The sequence below is a fragment of the Barbus barbus genome (genome assembly GCF_936440315.1).
Source record: "Barbus barbus genome assembly, chromosome: 10".
NCBI classification, from domain to species: domain Eukaryota; kingdom Metazoa; phylum Chordata; class Actinopteri; order Cypriniformes; family Cyprinidae; genus Barbus; species Barbus barbus.
Window position 1 is genome coordinate 13,469,646 of NC_136738.1, and position 17,059 is coordinate 13,486,704.

A 17,059-nucleotide genomic window follows, 5' to 3' on the forward strand; every position below is an offset into this window, starting at 1 on the left:
TTATATCTATTAATCTGCAACTTCGAATTCAAAACACGGGTGTTTGTATTATTGTGTGTGCAAATCGAGAGATTCAGCTTTTCATATCACTCAGCTGAGTGTAAATTTCAACTTACAAATACAAATATTAATATGACAAATTCTCACATTCAAATTAGCAAGCTCTCGAGGTTTGCAACTGATTTACCTTCATAGTATTTTACCGGATTAATTCACAGGACAATTTTTTTAATGCACTGACTGTAATTCAGTGCATTAAAAAATCAAGTAAATAAACAAACAGTGCATTGTATGTGAAGCTGATGTCAGTTAATTACTGCAAATTTACACTGAAAAGTTTTACAGTGTATTTTTACATGTAGTTTACATGGGTGATTTATCTCTGGACTGGATTCCAGTAATAATGCAGTTATCCTCCATATCAAAGATGTTTTATTTATGATAGCGGGCAAAGTGATAATTGAACACTAAGGCTAAGCAACAAGATAAATGTAATACAAGTTGTCTTACACATGCCATAGTTTATTATATGCAAACCATGCATACAGACTGAAATGAAAGAATAACATTCCAAAATATTCTAATTGAGAAGAAGCTAACTGAAATACATAAATATTAAATACTTGTGCACTGCATGATTACTGATACAATATACCACTACTGAAGCCATTTAAGCATAAATAATTCCATCCAAACTCCATCATTCATGTACTGTACATGAATTCTTTGATGCTCTTCTCAGTTTATGATGTTCAATAAGTTTTGGGTTTCAAGAAACCATCATGAATAGATGTAAATATATCCCCAAAATATTAATTAGTACTGCATTACAGTGTATAAAATGACTTTCTGGTTGTTGTCATTTAGCAGACATTTATGTCTTTCTGAGATGTGGAGAGGTTGATATTTGTGACAGAAATTTCATGCAGTTACTCATTCTTTTTGCTGGTCATTTTGATCATGGTCTCGGGTGAGCGGTACAGAAAGATAAGCTTCTCAAACAGTTGCTCCTCCATCTCCATCTCCCCCGTCTCTCGCACAACAAAGATATCATTGCACAGTTTTAGTACACGGTCCACACACGGCAGCTCCTCATACATGATTGATCGAGATATGCCTGTGAAGAACTCCCGCACAAACTTCCCAATGACCAGCACCACAGACATGTACAGACCCACAATGCTGAAATGTCAATAGAGAAAACAAAAAGGAGAGATTTCATATTTAAAATCATCAAAGCGTTGTCAATTGTAAATAAACAAACAAACTAATCACACTTTTTCTGAAATTAATCATGATTAATCCCACCTAACGTTAAAGTTTTTAAATATACTTTTATATTGCAATAATTAACATTAAATCTTCAAATGAATGTAGAAGCAACATAAAGACAGTATATTTTTTAATATTTGTTTAATGGCATCTTTTATGACTGAAGGCGAGTATCACTGATACCAATAGATGTCCCTAGAAAACTGTTCTTTTTTTCCTAATATTTAGCCATTGACTATAGCCATTCAACATTACATTATAATTGAGATCTATAAATTTTTAACATTTATTAGACTTAAAAATAACTTCTAATTTAAGTGAACTTAAAACAATCTTCACCTGAACCCATTATAATAAATATCATATTTTCCTGTGCCCTTCAGCAAAGAAATATACATAATTGAATAAACTTATCAAACTCTAAATTCTAAATTAAATATAGATGAGTCCTTAAAGCGACAAAAGTTATCGATTTCCTCTTTTTTTCTTTATTTTTTTTTTATTAACAGACATCACAGCAGCTTGGTTATTAGGTTACTTTAAGAGTTGCCGCTGCTGAATGTGACGCGGATCTGACACTCATGCTCAAAATTTAATTTGCGCTTTAATATGAAATCATACAGGCTGCAGCATGAGCCGCCGTATTTGTGCATGCAGCTGAAGAGCATGCACTATGAGGACATTATAACAGCTGACAGGACAGGAAAATTTAATTTTTACATGTGGCCTGACAACATCTCATCTGAACGCAGTTTAGTTGGGTAAACTACTCCTTTAATATTATACTTACCAGACATGTTTCAGGTATTGTAAAAATGAATGAAACTCACCCATATCCAGCCAGGAAGCCCACACTGGAAGGGCTGACTTTATCATTGAACACCACCATCTCAATACTCTGGCATCTGCTGGCTAGAGGGCCAGGAAAACACTCTTCCACCACCCACCACTGCGGCCCCATCTCTGCAGAGCTCCCATTTCCCCGCTGCAGTTTGATGGACAGAGGACGGAAGAACTGTAGATGGAGCTCATCCAGGCTTTCGGGATGTTCTGTGAATGATTCCATTAAAGTCATGAAAACATCCTTTGAACTACAGGTCTGTTGTTCTAATGCCATTTATTTACATTTATGTTTAATCATTTAATATAAGCTTTTATCCAAACCAGCTTACAAACAAGGAATACAACAAAGCGATTCATCCTATGATGGCTATAATGAGCAGTGGTCTAAAGAGTGCTGAAAATTTGTACTCAAGTACAAGTACTGTTACATTGCTGAAATAATACTCAGTTACTCAAGTAAAAGTACAGGTGTTAAAAATTAGGTTAATTAGGTAAAAGTAAAAGAGTTTTTTTCTCAGTATTAAAAAAAAAAAAAAAACCCTCAATTACAAAATACATGACTGGAAAAACAGGCCCAATCCCATTTCTACCTCTCACCCCTACACTGTTTCGCGAATTCAGGTGAAGGGGTAGGGGTGTCTCGATTCTCTTTGAGAGGGGTAGGAGTAGGGGGGAAGGGCCAGATAGCACGTCACACAAAGATTTTTCAGGGACCACACTTCAAACAAATGAGAATTATCTCAGCATACACTGACTACAGCGGCAACATGGCTGCCTGAGGGAATAAGAATAAATGTACATATTTGTGGCATTAGTAAAGATTTTAACGCACTTGATATCACAGCCTATCCTACATGACTTATAAAAATCACAAACAAATTACTATAATATATTAATATATATAATTTAGTTTCAAACAAATGAGGAAAATGAAGTTGAATCCAAGCAGCTTAAGATGGTAACTATTGGTAAACTAAACTATATGGTAAACTATTTAAAGTACTAATAATCACACTAATTTGTACTGCAATTGTTTTACTTCACTTCACTTTAAGTGAAGTGAAGTGAAGTGAAGTGAAGTGAAGTGACATTCAGCCAAGTATGGTGACCCATACTCGGAATTCGTGCTCTGCATTTAACCCATCCAACGTGCACACACACAGCAGTGAACACACACACACACCGTGAACACACACCCGGAGCAGTGGGCAGCCATTTTATGCTGCAGCGCCCAGGGAGCAGTTGGGGGTTCGGTGCCTTGCTCAAGGGCACCTCAGTCGTGGTATCGAGGGTGGAGAGAGCGCTATTCATTCACTCCCCCCACCTACAATTCCTGCCGGCCGGAGACTCGAACCCGCAACCTTTGGATCACGAGTCCAACTCTCTAACCATTAGGCCACGACTTCCAGATTTAAAACCATAATATATATAGAATATATTGAAATAAATTAGGTTAAATATTTCAAGAGGGTTACCAAAGGGTATGTTTAGGGTTAGGAGTTGGTTAGCTACAGTGCCGCGAAAACGTTTTTGCCGCCTTCCATTTTTTTGCCTATTTGTCACACTTATAAGATTCAGATCATCAAACTAATTTTAATATTACACAAAGATAATGCAAGTAAATACAAAATGCAGTTTTTAAATGATGATTTCATTTATTAAGGGAAAAAATCTGTCTAAACCTACCTGGCCCTATGTGAAAAATTAATTGCCCCTCCTGTTAAATCATGAAATAACTGTGATTAACCACGCTATTTTAGAAAGCTAAGTTAAATTTCACTAGCCACACCCAGGCCAGATTAGTGCCAGACCTGTTAAATCAAGAAATCACTTAAATAGAACCTGTCGGAAGCATGCTTAAAGAGCAACACATCATGCAGAGATCTAAAGAAATTTAAGAACAGATGAGAAACAAAATAGTTGACATGTATCAGTCTGGAAAGGGTTATAAAGCTATTTCTAAGACTTTGGGACCCCAGCAAACCACAATCAGAGCCATTATCCACAAATGGAGAAAACTTGGAACAGTGGTGAACCTTCCCAGGAGTGACCGGCCAACCAAAATTACTCCAAGAGTGCAATGATGACTCATCCAAGAAGAACTGCAGGCCTCAGTTGCCTCAATTAAGGTCAGTGTTCATGATTCAACAATAAGAAAGAGACTGGGCAAAAACGGCATCCATGGGAGAGTTCCAAAGCAAAAGCCACTGCTGACCAAAAAGAACACAAGGACTCGTCTCACATTTGCCAAAAAATATCTTGATTATCGTCAAGACTTTTGGGCAAATATTCCGTGGACTGATGAGACAAAAGTTGAACTTTTTGGAAGGTGTGTGTACCGTTACATTTGATGTAAAACCAACAGAGCATTTCATAAAAAGAACATCATACCAACAGTCAAAGATGGTGGTAGTAGTGTGATGCTCTGGGGCTGCTTTGCAGCTTCAGGACCTGGACGACTTGCCATAGTCGATGGAACCATGAATTCTGCATTCTATCAGAAAAGCCTGAAGGAGAATGTCCGGCTGTCAGTTTGTGACCTCAAGCTCAAGCGCACTTGGGTTATGCAGCAGGACAATGAATCACCAGCAAGTCCACCTCTGAATGGCTCAAGAAAAACAAAATTAAGGTTTTGGAGTGGCCAAGTCAAAGTCCAGACTTAAATCCAATTGAGATGCTGTGGCATGACCTTCACCCTCTGGGGTCGAAGCCCGTGGCGGCACGTTTTGTTGCATTTTTTTTAAAGCTTCTAAAGGAACTTAAATTACTCCGTCAGTTTTGATCGTACAGATAAGAGCAACACATCAATCAAATCTGTAAATGGTCTACTTTTATTTGTATACAGACATGATAATAACAAAACTTTGTGATTTTGTAAAATTAAGAAAACGAACAGGGTGCGCTGTCTACCGGCTTAATTTAGAAAAGCGTCACTGAAATGAACAAACTCAGAGATGTTCAGTCATTATCTCTAATGTAATCCCACCCACACACGGCTCGTGCCCTTCATATGTAAATATCCACGTGAGACGTGAGTACATGTAAACGCTCAATGTAAACAAAGCATGAGAATAGTCGATCATCACGGCTACTGTTCTTTTCTGGAAGAAGACGTGCTGAGAGGAATAAGGCAGAATTTCCAATAAAAGAAGAACAAGACTTCATCCAGTGGAGGAGATCAATCTGATTAGTAAGTGATGTTTCTCTTTTGCATTAGTCAACCTGTTATTGTGACAAAGTTGAACGCATTTACTAGTTGGGGTTTTCCCAAACTACAATTCCTGACTAAAGTGTTTGAAATCGAGTGAAACATTTTGAATATTATAGGCAATTCATTATCTAAATTTCTTACGATGTATTGATGTTTTCATGCTCTATAATATAAAACAATAGCCTATATAAAAGTAATATAGTGTACACTGACTGTAACATGATCAATGTTACACGTCTGAGAATGTTTAGACCATGTGTATTATTAATTCTCTGTTCACAAATAGATTTTTATAGCGTGCTAAACAATAATAATTTGTTTCTCAGACATAAAATATCTTTTTTTTTTTTTTTACGATAGTACAAAGCATGCGTGAGTCTATGCCTACAAAATAATATTATACTATAAAATCATACATTCTAGGCTATATTACTATAAAATCATAGTTGGGTTTTTCCCAAACTATAATTCCTGACTAAAATGTTTGAAATCGAGTAAAACATTTTGAATATGACAGGCAATTCATTGTATTTAAATTGCTTACTGCGCAATGATGTTTTCATGCTCTATATAATATAAAACAATAAATAATATGAGTGTACACTGTAACATGATGAATGCTATGAGTCTATGTGTCACGAATCCTGGCCATGAACTTCCATTCGCTCACCACATGGACTTTCACACTGGATTGCATTTCCCATCATCCATTGCACTGACGACACACACACAGCTGATTACACTAATCACGCTCACAGCTGAGAACTATCACCCAATCACACACACTTTATAAGCCTTGGACTTCCTCTCTGTCACTGCCGAGTATTGTTTAGCATTTATCACAGTCTCTGCTGATAGCTATTTTACCAAGCTTTCCCAGTTTCTTGTCTTAGTCTAGCCTTGCCTGTTTACTTGTGTTTTGATACCCGCCCGTGTTTCCTGGATTTACCCCTTTGCCTTGCCGTCGGACTTTGTTTTGTCCAAGTCACACCACGTCACCGTTGGTCATCCAGAGTCACACCACGTCACCGTTGGTCATCCAGAGTAACACCACGTCACCGTTGGTCATCCAGAGTCACACCACGTCACCGTTGGTCATCCAGAGTCTCACCACGTCGCCGCTGAGCGGCCAGAGTCTCTTCACGTCACAGCTGAGCGGCCAGAGTCTGGTCTCGTCTTGTCTGTCACACCCAGATATTTAAGGTCAGTCCTTCGAGTTCCCTATCTGGTATCCAGCGTGAGGGATGCACATCTGGCGTCTGCACGCGCAGCTGGTACTCCCAAATCCATTGTTTCTATCCCTTCTGTTCCCGAACTGATGCCCCTGTCTAAAGTGCTTCCCATGATGGGGATTGCTCTTTGGTGTGTCTGGGCTGCGTACACCACCACAGAACTCCCAGAGGCGGCAGCGTCTCCTGTGATGTTTCCAGAGGTGGCGGTACACGCTGCAGAACCTCCCAAAACGGCAGTGGTCACTTCAGCTCCTTGCGTGGTGGTGGCACCTAGCAACGCACCTTCAGCCTGTCATGTCATGGTCAAAAGAACTGTAAATGAGCGCTGTGGTTGTCCGGGTAATGAACTCTCCCTATTGCCTAACGGTACTGCTGTAGAACCTCTAGAGGTTGCAGCTTTTACTGCAGAACCTCCGGAGGTGTCAGTAGTATCCATTCACCAGTCCTCGTCCTGCCCTGTCACAGCTATGGAGGCCGTCTATGAACCCTCGTCCTGCCCTGTCACTGCTATAGAGGCCATTTATGGATCCTCGTCCTACCCAGTCACGGCTATAGAGGCCGTTTGTGAATCCTCATCCTGTTCTGTCACGGCCATGGAGGCCGTCTATGAATCCTCATAGACGGCCTCAATCCCTGCCCCGAATCAGCCAAGGAGGCTGCTTCTGAATTCTCCACCTGTTCTATCATCCCCGAGGATATGGCTTGTGAACTCCCTGACTATCCTGCTCTGGCTACAGGGGCCATTCAGGGACTTCCATCCAGTTCTGTCATTTCCACGGTCACCCCAAATTAACTCTTTGTAGGTCTAGTTAACCCAGTCACTGCTAAAGAACCCATTAGTGAACCATCTGTCTTTCCAGTTTGTCACTACACCCAGTTTTGATCTGTCTGTTGTACCGTTACTCTCAAATGTATCTAGTTCTGAATCATCTGTATGTCCTGTTCCAGTCCATGAGTCTAATCCTGAACTGTCTGTCACAACCCAAAAACCCATCTGTAAACCCTTAAACCTGCCTGTCATGAGCCCCAAAATCACTAATGCACTCCATGTCTGTCCTGTTACCCCCGTTAGTACCAAAAAACCCACTAAGGAACTGTCAACTTGTTTAGTGTTCCAGCGAGTGTTTCATTTTCCCTGTCTGTCAATAACGCTGATGTTGAACTGTCAATCTACCCCATATCACTCCATGAATTCGTTCGTGAGCTACCTTCCAATCCAGTTCCCATCAATGATTTTGACTTTGCTCAATTTTTAAGCTCTATTCTGAGTAATGAGTATGAACTCTTAGCCCAGGAAACCATTGATGAACTTTGTGTTTTCTGCCTTGGCTCTTGGGGCCAAAATTGCTCTGTCTGTTTCGTGTGTCTCAGTGTTCCCTAGGTCCCAGTCCCTGCCGTGGTCTTCAGGTCGGTCTGCTCCGCCATGGCGGTCTGCTCCCCAGGTCTGGTGGTCATCTGCTCCGCCCTGGTGGGCTCCTGTTCTGTCTCCTCTGCACTGGTGGACTCCTGCTCTGTCTGCTCCGCCGTGGAGGTTGGCTGTCTCACTCTGGTGGTCATCTGCTCAGGTCTGGTGGTCATCTCACTCTGATGGTCTTCTGCTCAGGTCTGGTGGTCATCCGCTCCGCCTGCTCTGGTCTGGTGGTCTTCAGCTCCGTCGTGGTGGTCTTCAGCTCCACCGTGGAGGTATTCCGCCCTGTCTCCTCTACACTGGTGGACTCCTGATCCTTCTGCTCCGCCCTGGTGGGCTCCATTTCCGTCCGCTCCGCCCTGGTGGGCTCCATTTCCATCCGCTCCACCCTGGTGGGCTCCAGTTACATTGTCTCTGCCCTGGCTTCCCGTTCTGCCTCAATCTCCAGTCTCTCCATTTCCACATGGACCTGGCCCTCCGTCACTCCCCCTGTTCCGCCTCCGCTCCACCGCCCTCCTGGATTGTGTATGAGCGTCTGGAAGCCGCTCCTTGTGGGGGGGCTATGTCACGAATCCTGGCCATGAACTTCCATTCGTTCACCACCAGAGGTCACCTGCTCACCACATGGACTTGCACACTGGACTGCATTTCCCATCATCCATTGCACTGACGACACACACACAGCTGATTACACTAATCACGTTCACACCTGAGAACTATCACCCAATCACACACACTTTATAAGCCTTGGACTTCCTCTCTGTCACTGCCGAGTATTGTTTAGCATTATCACAGTCTCTGCTGATAGCTACTTTACCAAGCCTTTCCCAGTTTCTTGTCTTAGTCTAGCCTTGCCTGTTTACTTGTGTTTTGATACCTGCCCGTGTTCCCTGGATTTACCCCTTTGCCTTGCAGTTCAGACTTTGTTTGCTCCTCTATTGGATTATTGGTCTCGTAGCTGGATTACCCCTCTGTCTAGCCCCTTTGGATACTGTACGCCGATCGTCGACCCACGCTTGCCCTAGGAATACCCTTGTGTCTTGCCTGTGCCAATCCTGTCTGCTGTTGTCTGACCCAGCCTGTGAACTGACCATGTTTACCAGATTTTTTTTTTTTATAATTAGTATTTTATTGAGTTTTTTTTTTGAACATCACTGATACATTATAGCCAACCTTAAAGTCAACTTTACAATTTGAATCTTAACATGTATCCCATAGTAATGTTTAATAAAATAAAAAGCAAAAATAATCAAAAGCATAAAAAAAAAAAAAAAATACTAATAATAATAATAAATAAATAATAATAAAATATGCATTTTTCCAACAACAAGCACCATGCTGTCATCTAATAGCAATATATTGCACATATTTTCCCCATTTAGCCACATATTTTTCCACCTTATCATTAATGTTGAAAGAGATTTTTTCATAAGATGCCACTTTTGCCAATTCCATACTCCACTCTTGAAAAGAGGGTTCACCTGGGTTCTTCCAATTTCTCATTATTATTTGTTTTCCAACCATTATACTGGTCTGGATAAAGTCAGCTGCTCCACAGTTCGATGTAATTTGTGGATCATTTAAAACATACAGCCTCGGACAGAACTCCAAACTAGACCGGGTAATATTTTCAATACAATCATGAATCTTTAACCAATAGTTCTGAATCATGGGACATTCCCAAAGCAGATGAAAAAAGGTCCCTACCGAGCTGCAGCACTTCCAGCAGTCTGCATTATCCCTCAGCTTCAGCCTAAACAGCCGAGTCGGAGTCCAATAAAAGCGATTAAGAATCTTAAACTGGATTAATCTAATTTTAATGTCTCTTGAAACCCTCTTAATGTTTTCACAAATACGATCCCACTCTTTATATGTGACATCAATATTCAAGTCTGTCGACCAAGTTAACATTGTTGCATAAGATATAGTAACTGTCTGTTGGAATAACATTACATAAAAAAATCGCAGCTTCATGTCCCAGACCCATTATTTTCGTAATCCGAGAGATAAGGTTTGACTGCTGAGGTTCTATTCCTTTCCCTATGACAGTAACTAACAGGTGACGCATTTGTAAATACTTCCAAAAATTATTTCTGGGCAAATTATATTCACCAACCAACCTTTCAAATGACTTCATACTATCCCTGTCATATAGATTTGCTAATGTAATAATTCCTTTTTCTATCCAATCTTTCCATAGAAGGGAATGTTTATTAATATGTAACTTTAGGTTATTCCAAATACAGGATTCAGAGTTAAGATAGACATTAATATTAAAAAATTTAGAAAACTTCTTCCACACATTACAGAGATTGGATATGATAGGGTGAGATTTTAATTTGGAGGGTATGTTGCTAGACAGAGCATTTATAGGGGAAAGTGGTGAGAATAGTCTCCATTCAATCTCCAACCAGGGAGGAGCTCTCTCAGGTGGCAATGTCCACTGAGCAATATGTCTTAAGCAAAAGGCATAATGATATAGGGCTAATTTGGGGAGACCCATACTGTTATGTCATGCATTTGTTTATTATTTTCTAGCACCATCTTGTGGCAGTTTGGTGTAACAACAAAGAACATTGATTATTGTAAGCTATTTTCTTAGTGGTTGATTTAGACCATGTGTCTTTTGGGTTAGAGGTTAACCAGGAAATTATCGCAGTATTCCAGATTCTCTCCATGCGGTTGTCCAAGAAGATATTTGCTCTGTTTCCTTTGCGTTTTGTGCCTTAGAAAGGCTTTGCCTGTAAGTCTATTACTTTACTTCAGTGTTTGTAAGAATGTATATGCAAGTTTAAGTGTGAAATTCATAAGTTAATTTAAAACTATTACTCTTTGGTGATGATACTAAGCAGAGCACAAATGTAGCCCTTTGTAAAAAAAAAAAAAAAAAAAAATAGTAAAAAGGCAACCATAAGGCGGGCACTACAGTTCAAGGAAAGCAAGCTCCACCTCTATTATTCCTCACTCAGCATCACGTCCTGCACTCCTAGACAGTATCGGGGATACATGATGGCAGAGAAACCTACGGGGGTTGAGGAAGCTCAAGAGCAAAGCCAAGTATTGGAAACAAGATCTATAGCCTCTGCTTCGACTAATAGATCGAGAAGCTCATCAGCTAGTATAGCTGCTGCCAAAGCTCGCGCTAAGTTGGAAGCAGCACGGGCCAAGGCTGAATTCCTTAAAAAAGAATCTGAAATCTTGATTGAAAAAGCTCAACTGAAAGTGGCAGAGGCACGCATGGAAGCAACCCTAGCAACAATAAAGCAAGAGAGTGAGGTAGCAGCAGCCCTCGCTGAGGCGAAAGTGTTGGAGGCAGCAGCAGAAAGTGAGCTCGGAGAAAGGATTTCCGATGTAAGAGAGATTTCTGATCGCACCCGTGATTACGTTATGCGTCAGTCTCAAATGGAGTTATCACCACCTCTTGGAGATGAGCCACATCAATTACCTTTAGAGCCTATTGTCCATGTGTTGGAGTCTGAAACGCCACCAAGGCAGCATCGCCTTATGGCTAGTGATGTCAGAGATTCCTACAATAAGCCTGATACTGAGAACAAGATGCAGAAGCCTCAGAGGTTAGTGCAAACATCTTGCCATAAATTCCAAGTGCCGCCATTCACCTCTTCACCATATAAGACAACACCACAGCCATCATTCAACAACGAAGCTAATGTGAGTGAAATAGCTAGGTATTTAGCACGCAGAGAACTTGTTAATTCAGGTCTTTTCAAGTTTGACGATCGTCCTGAGAATTATTGGGCGTGGAAGTCATCTTTCGTCAACGCAATTCAAGAGTTGCACCTGTCAGCTACTGAACAGTTAGACCTTCTTTCGAAATGGTTGGGAGAACAGTCTTCACATCATGTGCGAAGGATCAGAGCTGTGCATACAGGTAACCCAGACACGGGCTTAAGAAGGGCTTGGGAGCGCTTGGAAGATTGTTTTGGCTCTCCAGAGATTATACAGAAATCTCTTTTTGACAGAATAGACAGCTTTCCTAAGATTGGTAATAGAGATGTGAAAAGGCTTCAAGAACTTGGAGATCTTCTACAGGAAGTCATGTCTGCAAAACAAGAAGGCTATCTACCAGGACTTCTCTATCTTGACACTGCTCGTGGTGTAGCTCCCATAGTGGATAAGTTACCTCATAATTTGCAAGAAAAGTGGATGACTCAAGGTTCCCAGTATAAAACTATACATCAAGTCGCTTTTCCTCCATTCTCATTTTTCTGTGATTTTGTCTGCAGAGAGGCTCGAACACGCAATGATCCAAGTTTTGCTCTGTCTTACGGAATTCATAATGTGTTGAAACTGGAGCAGCCAGTGAAGAAACAAGTAAAAAGCCCAGTCTATACTCACAAGACAGAAGTCTTATCAGGTGCTGCGTTTCAGACATTCAGTGGTGCTGAATTGCGCTCAAGGGGTGAATTGGAGGATGTGGATAAAACCTGCCCGATTCATAAGAAATCACACCCTCTAAAACGTTGCAGAGGTTTTAGGAGTAAACCTTTAGATGAGCGCAAAACCTTCCTACGAGAGAAAGGGGTTTGTTACAGGTGTTGTGCTACTACCACCCATCTGGCCAGAGACTGTAAAGCAGCTATTAAATGTAAGGAATGTGGTAGTGGAGCTCATGTCTCAGCACTTCACCCAGGACCGCCGTCTTTAACATTACCCGAGCTAGGCGGGGAGAAAGAAACAGAGGCTACTCAACCTGATGTCACCTCCAAGTGTACTGAGGTCTGTGGTTATGGTAGAAGTTCACGATCTTGCTCTAAGATTTGTCTGGCCAAGGTTTACCCAGAGGGCCGTCTAGAAGAAGCAATAAGGCTTTATGTGCTCCTGGACGACCAGAGCAATAGATCGCTCGCCAGAAGTGAGTTCTTTGACTTGCTGCATGTTAAGGGAGGACGCTCAACATACACCCTGCGTACATGTGCGGGTGTGACAGAGATGGCGGGGAGAAGAGCCGCAGGTTTCGTTATAGAGTCTTTAGATGGAGCGATGAAGGCAAAATTGCCAACTCTGATCGAATGCAACAACATGCCGGATGACAGGGATGAAATACCAACCCCTGACGTAGCACGCTGGCATACTCATCTAAAGCCCATCGCCCATTGCATTCCTCCTTTGGATCCAGAAGCCCAAATTCTTCTTCTTTTGGGTCGTGACATACTTCAAGTTCACAAAGTGCGAGAGCAACGCAACGGACCTAGTAATGCACCCTATGCGCAAAGGCTGGACCTGGGTTGGGTCGTAGTAGGGGACGTCTGCTTGGGATCTGTACACAGGTCTGCCTCACTTAGTACCTACCGCACTCATGTGCTTGATAATGGACGTCCGTCTCTACTTCCTCCATGTCCCAACAAACTTAAAGTCAAAGAGAAGTTTGATGTCAAGCCTCTGCCTGAGATATCTCTGGCACATGACACCTTCATCTTTAATGACTGTGCCATTGGGGATACTATCTTCGAGAGGTCAAAGGATGATAACAAAGTTGGATTGTCTATTGATGACAGATGTTTCCTGGAAATCATGGATAGACAGATGTTTATGGATGAGAGCAATCGTTGGGTCGCACCACTCCCATTCAGGACACCCCGTCAGCGACTCCCTAATAATAGAGATCAGGTATTAACCCGCCTAACCTCTCTATTGCGCACACTGGAGAAGAAGCCTGAGATGAAGTCTCATTTTGTTACCTTCATGCAGAACATCTTTGATCGTGGTCATGCTGAAGTAGTCCCACCTCTTCGAGAAGGTCAAGAATGTTGGTATTTACCTATTTTTGGGGTGTACCACCCACAGAAGCCTGGTCAGATCAGAGTTGTCTTCGACTCCAGTGCGCAAACCCAGGGTATCTCCTTGAACGATGTTCTTCTCTCTGGTCCAGACTTAAATAACAGTCTCTTAGGTGTCTTACTACGTTTTAGAAGAGAGCTAGTAGCTGTAACTGCAGACATCGAACAGATGTTTCACAGCTTCATTGTGAAAGAGGAAGATAGGGACTTCCTTCGTTTCTTCTGGTTTAAGGATAACGACACCAATAAAGAGATCATCGAATACCGCATGAGGGTGCATGTATTTGGAAATAGTCCATCTCCTGCTGTAGCCATTTATGGACTCCGACGTGCAGCAGGATATGGTGAAAAAGAGTACGGTACAGATGCCAAACACTTTGTAGAGAGAGAGTTCTACGTCGATGATGGACTTCTGTCGACACCCACAGCCGCAGGGGCCATTGACCTGCTGACACGAACTAAGGAGATGCTAGCTACTTCGAATCTGAGACTGCATAAGTTCGCTTCGAATAGTAAGGAAGTAATGAACGCATTCCCGGTTGAAGATCATGCAAAAGGATTCAAAGATCTTAACTTGGATGTTGATCCTGCCCCCATCCAACGTAGTCTTGGACTTAGCTGGGATGTGAAGAGAGACACATTCACCTTTCAGGTAACAGATATCAAGAAACCTTTTACTCGCAGAGGGATACTTGCTACTGTGAATAGTCTCTTCGACCCTCTTGGGTTCGTTGCCCCTATCATCATCGAAGGAAAATTCCTGTTAAGAGAACTCTCAAGTGAAGCTCTTGACTGGGACTCTCCTCTCCCTGAAGATAAAGAAGCAGCATGGGAGGCATGGAGGAAATCTTTACAAGGCCTCAAAGAGCTAGAGATTCCAAGACCATATGTCCATAGTACCCTCTCTACAGCCCTGAGAAAGGAACTATATGTTTTCTCAGATGCTTCTGTCAGAGCGATAGCAGCAGTGGCATATCTTCGTGTCATCAGCGAAGAAAGTGCATGTCACACTGGGTTCGTCCTAGGGAAGGCAAAATTAGCTCCACAAGCTGCTCATACAATTCCCAGATTGGAATTGGGAGCTGCGGTTTTAGCCGCAGAGTTAGCAGAGACAATTATGGATGAGCTAGACTTCTCTCTAGATGCTGTAGAGTTTTACACGGATAGCAGAGTTGTCCTGGGGTATATCTATAACCAGACAAGACGTTTTTATGTATACGTTGCCAACAGAGTGCAGCGTATCAGGAAGGTGTCAAGCCCAGCACAGTGGCATTATATCTCTACGAAGCATAACCCTGCAGACTACGCCACTCGTTCTGTACCAGCAGATCTGTTGAGCACCACCACTTGGCTTACAGGACCTGCTTTCCTGTTACAAGCAAAGCAAAGTTCATCATCGGAGGAAGAGAGGTTTGATCTCATCGAGCCAGACTCAGACACAGAGGTTCGTTCTCTTGTCACCACTCTATCCGCTGATGGTTCTTACCTTAGATGTCAACGCTTTGAGCGATTCTCTTCTTGGAGGTCTCTAATTAGAGCCATAGCTTCCCTCATACACATCGTCCAGGCTTACAAGGCGAATGATCATCACAATACCTGTAGATCATGGCACCACTGCTCAAAGCCTCGCTCAGTGGAAGAATTGTTACAAGCAGAAGTAGCCATAATAAAGAGTGTGCAGAAAGAAGCCTACAAAGAAGAGCTTAACTGCATTGTCGAGAGAAACGACATTCCAAGGAACAGTCCTCTGAGAAAGCTGAGCCCTTACCTGGACAATGGAGGGCTTCTCAGGATAGGAGGTCGGCTTAACAATGCAACACTGGATCTTAATGTGAAGTTTCCTTTGATAATTCCAGGCCGCGGTCATGTCGCAAAATTACTTGTGGAGCATTACCATGATCGAGTCAAACATCAGGGTCGTGTGTTAACTGAATCCGCAATCCGTAACGCAGGGTATTGGATTGTGGGTTGCAGGAAGCTTATCAACAGCATCCTACACAAGTGCGTCATATGCAACAAGCTTCGTGGGAAGGTAACTGAGCAGAAGATGGCTGATCTACCCATCGATCGCCTGAGCACTGAACCACCATTCACGTACGTTGGTCTTGATGTTTTTGGACCGTGGACAGTTGTTGCAAGGCGCACACGAGGAGGACAAGCTCAAAGCAAAAGATGGGCTGTTCTTTTCACTTGTATGACCACTCGTGCGATACACATCGAGCTGATTGACTGCATGGATTTGTCCACCTTTATAAATGCCTTGAGAAGGTTTTTTGCTTTGCGAGGACCTGCAAAGCAAATCCGTTCTGACTGTGGGACAAATTTTGTAGGAGCCTGTAAAGAGCTGGGAATTGTGCTAGCTGACTCTCGAGAGTCTAATGTGAAGAGGTACCTAAGTGGAGAAGGTTGTACATGGGTCTTCAATCCTCCTCACGCATCTCACATGGGAGGCGCCTGGGAGCGCATGATTGGAGTCTCCAGGCGCATACTGGATTCCATGCTTCAGCAGATTAGTCCTTCCTGCTTGACACATGAAGTGTTGTCTACTTTGATGGCAGAGATTACAGGAATTGTTAACTCAAGACCTCTTGCTCCTATTTCTACAGACCCAGACTCGCCTTTCTTGTTGACGCCAGCTATGATTCTAACTCAGAAGGGTCATACACTCCTCCCGCCTCCTGGTGAATTTAAGGAAACCAATCTCCACAGACAGCAGTGGAGACGAGTACAACATCTCGCCAACACTTTCTGGAACAAATGGAGGCGTGAATACCTCACAACACTCCAAAGCCGAAGCAAATGGCAAAAGGAACGACGAAACTTAAAAGAGGGTGATGTAGTCCTTCTTAAGGACGCTCAAGCCAAGCGTAACGAATGGCCTATGGCTCTTGTAACCAAGATTTTCTTCAGCAGTGACAAAAAGGTGAGAACAGTTGAACTAAGAGTTGCAAGAAATGGGACAATCAAGACATTCCTTAGACCTATATCCGAGACAATTCTCCTCATGCCAGCAGAGGACTGAAACTTAGTAAGGACTTCATGTATGGACATTCTCAGCTGATTATATAGTGGTATCTGAACAATACCAGGCGGGGAGTGTTATGTCATGCATTTGTTTATTATTTTCTAGCACCATCTTGTGGCAGTTTGGTGTAACAACAAAGAACATTGATTATTGTAAGCTATTTTCTTAGTGGTTGATTTAGACCATGTGTCTTTTGGGTTAGAGGTTAACCAGGAAATTATCGCAGTATTCCAGATTCTCTCCATGCGGTTGTCCAAGAAGATATTTGCT

General features: G+C 42.3%; 1 protein-coding gene across 1 annotated transcript in view; it reads right to left on the minus strand.

The window, feature by feature from the left end:
- Positions 1–929: 929 nt before the first annotated feature.
- Positions 930–17,059, minus strand: part of LOC306875608 (piezo-type mechanosensitive ion channel component 2) — a gene marked incomplete at both ends in the record, with an annotated part of 550,584 nt that continues 534,454 nt past the window's right edge. Inside the window, 2 exon segments of the mRNA XM_079426295.1 lie at positions 930–1,182; positions 2,103–2,322. Coding sequence (XP_079282421.1) covers positions 930–1,182; positions 2,103–2,322 — 473 coding nt within the window.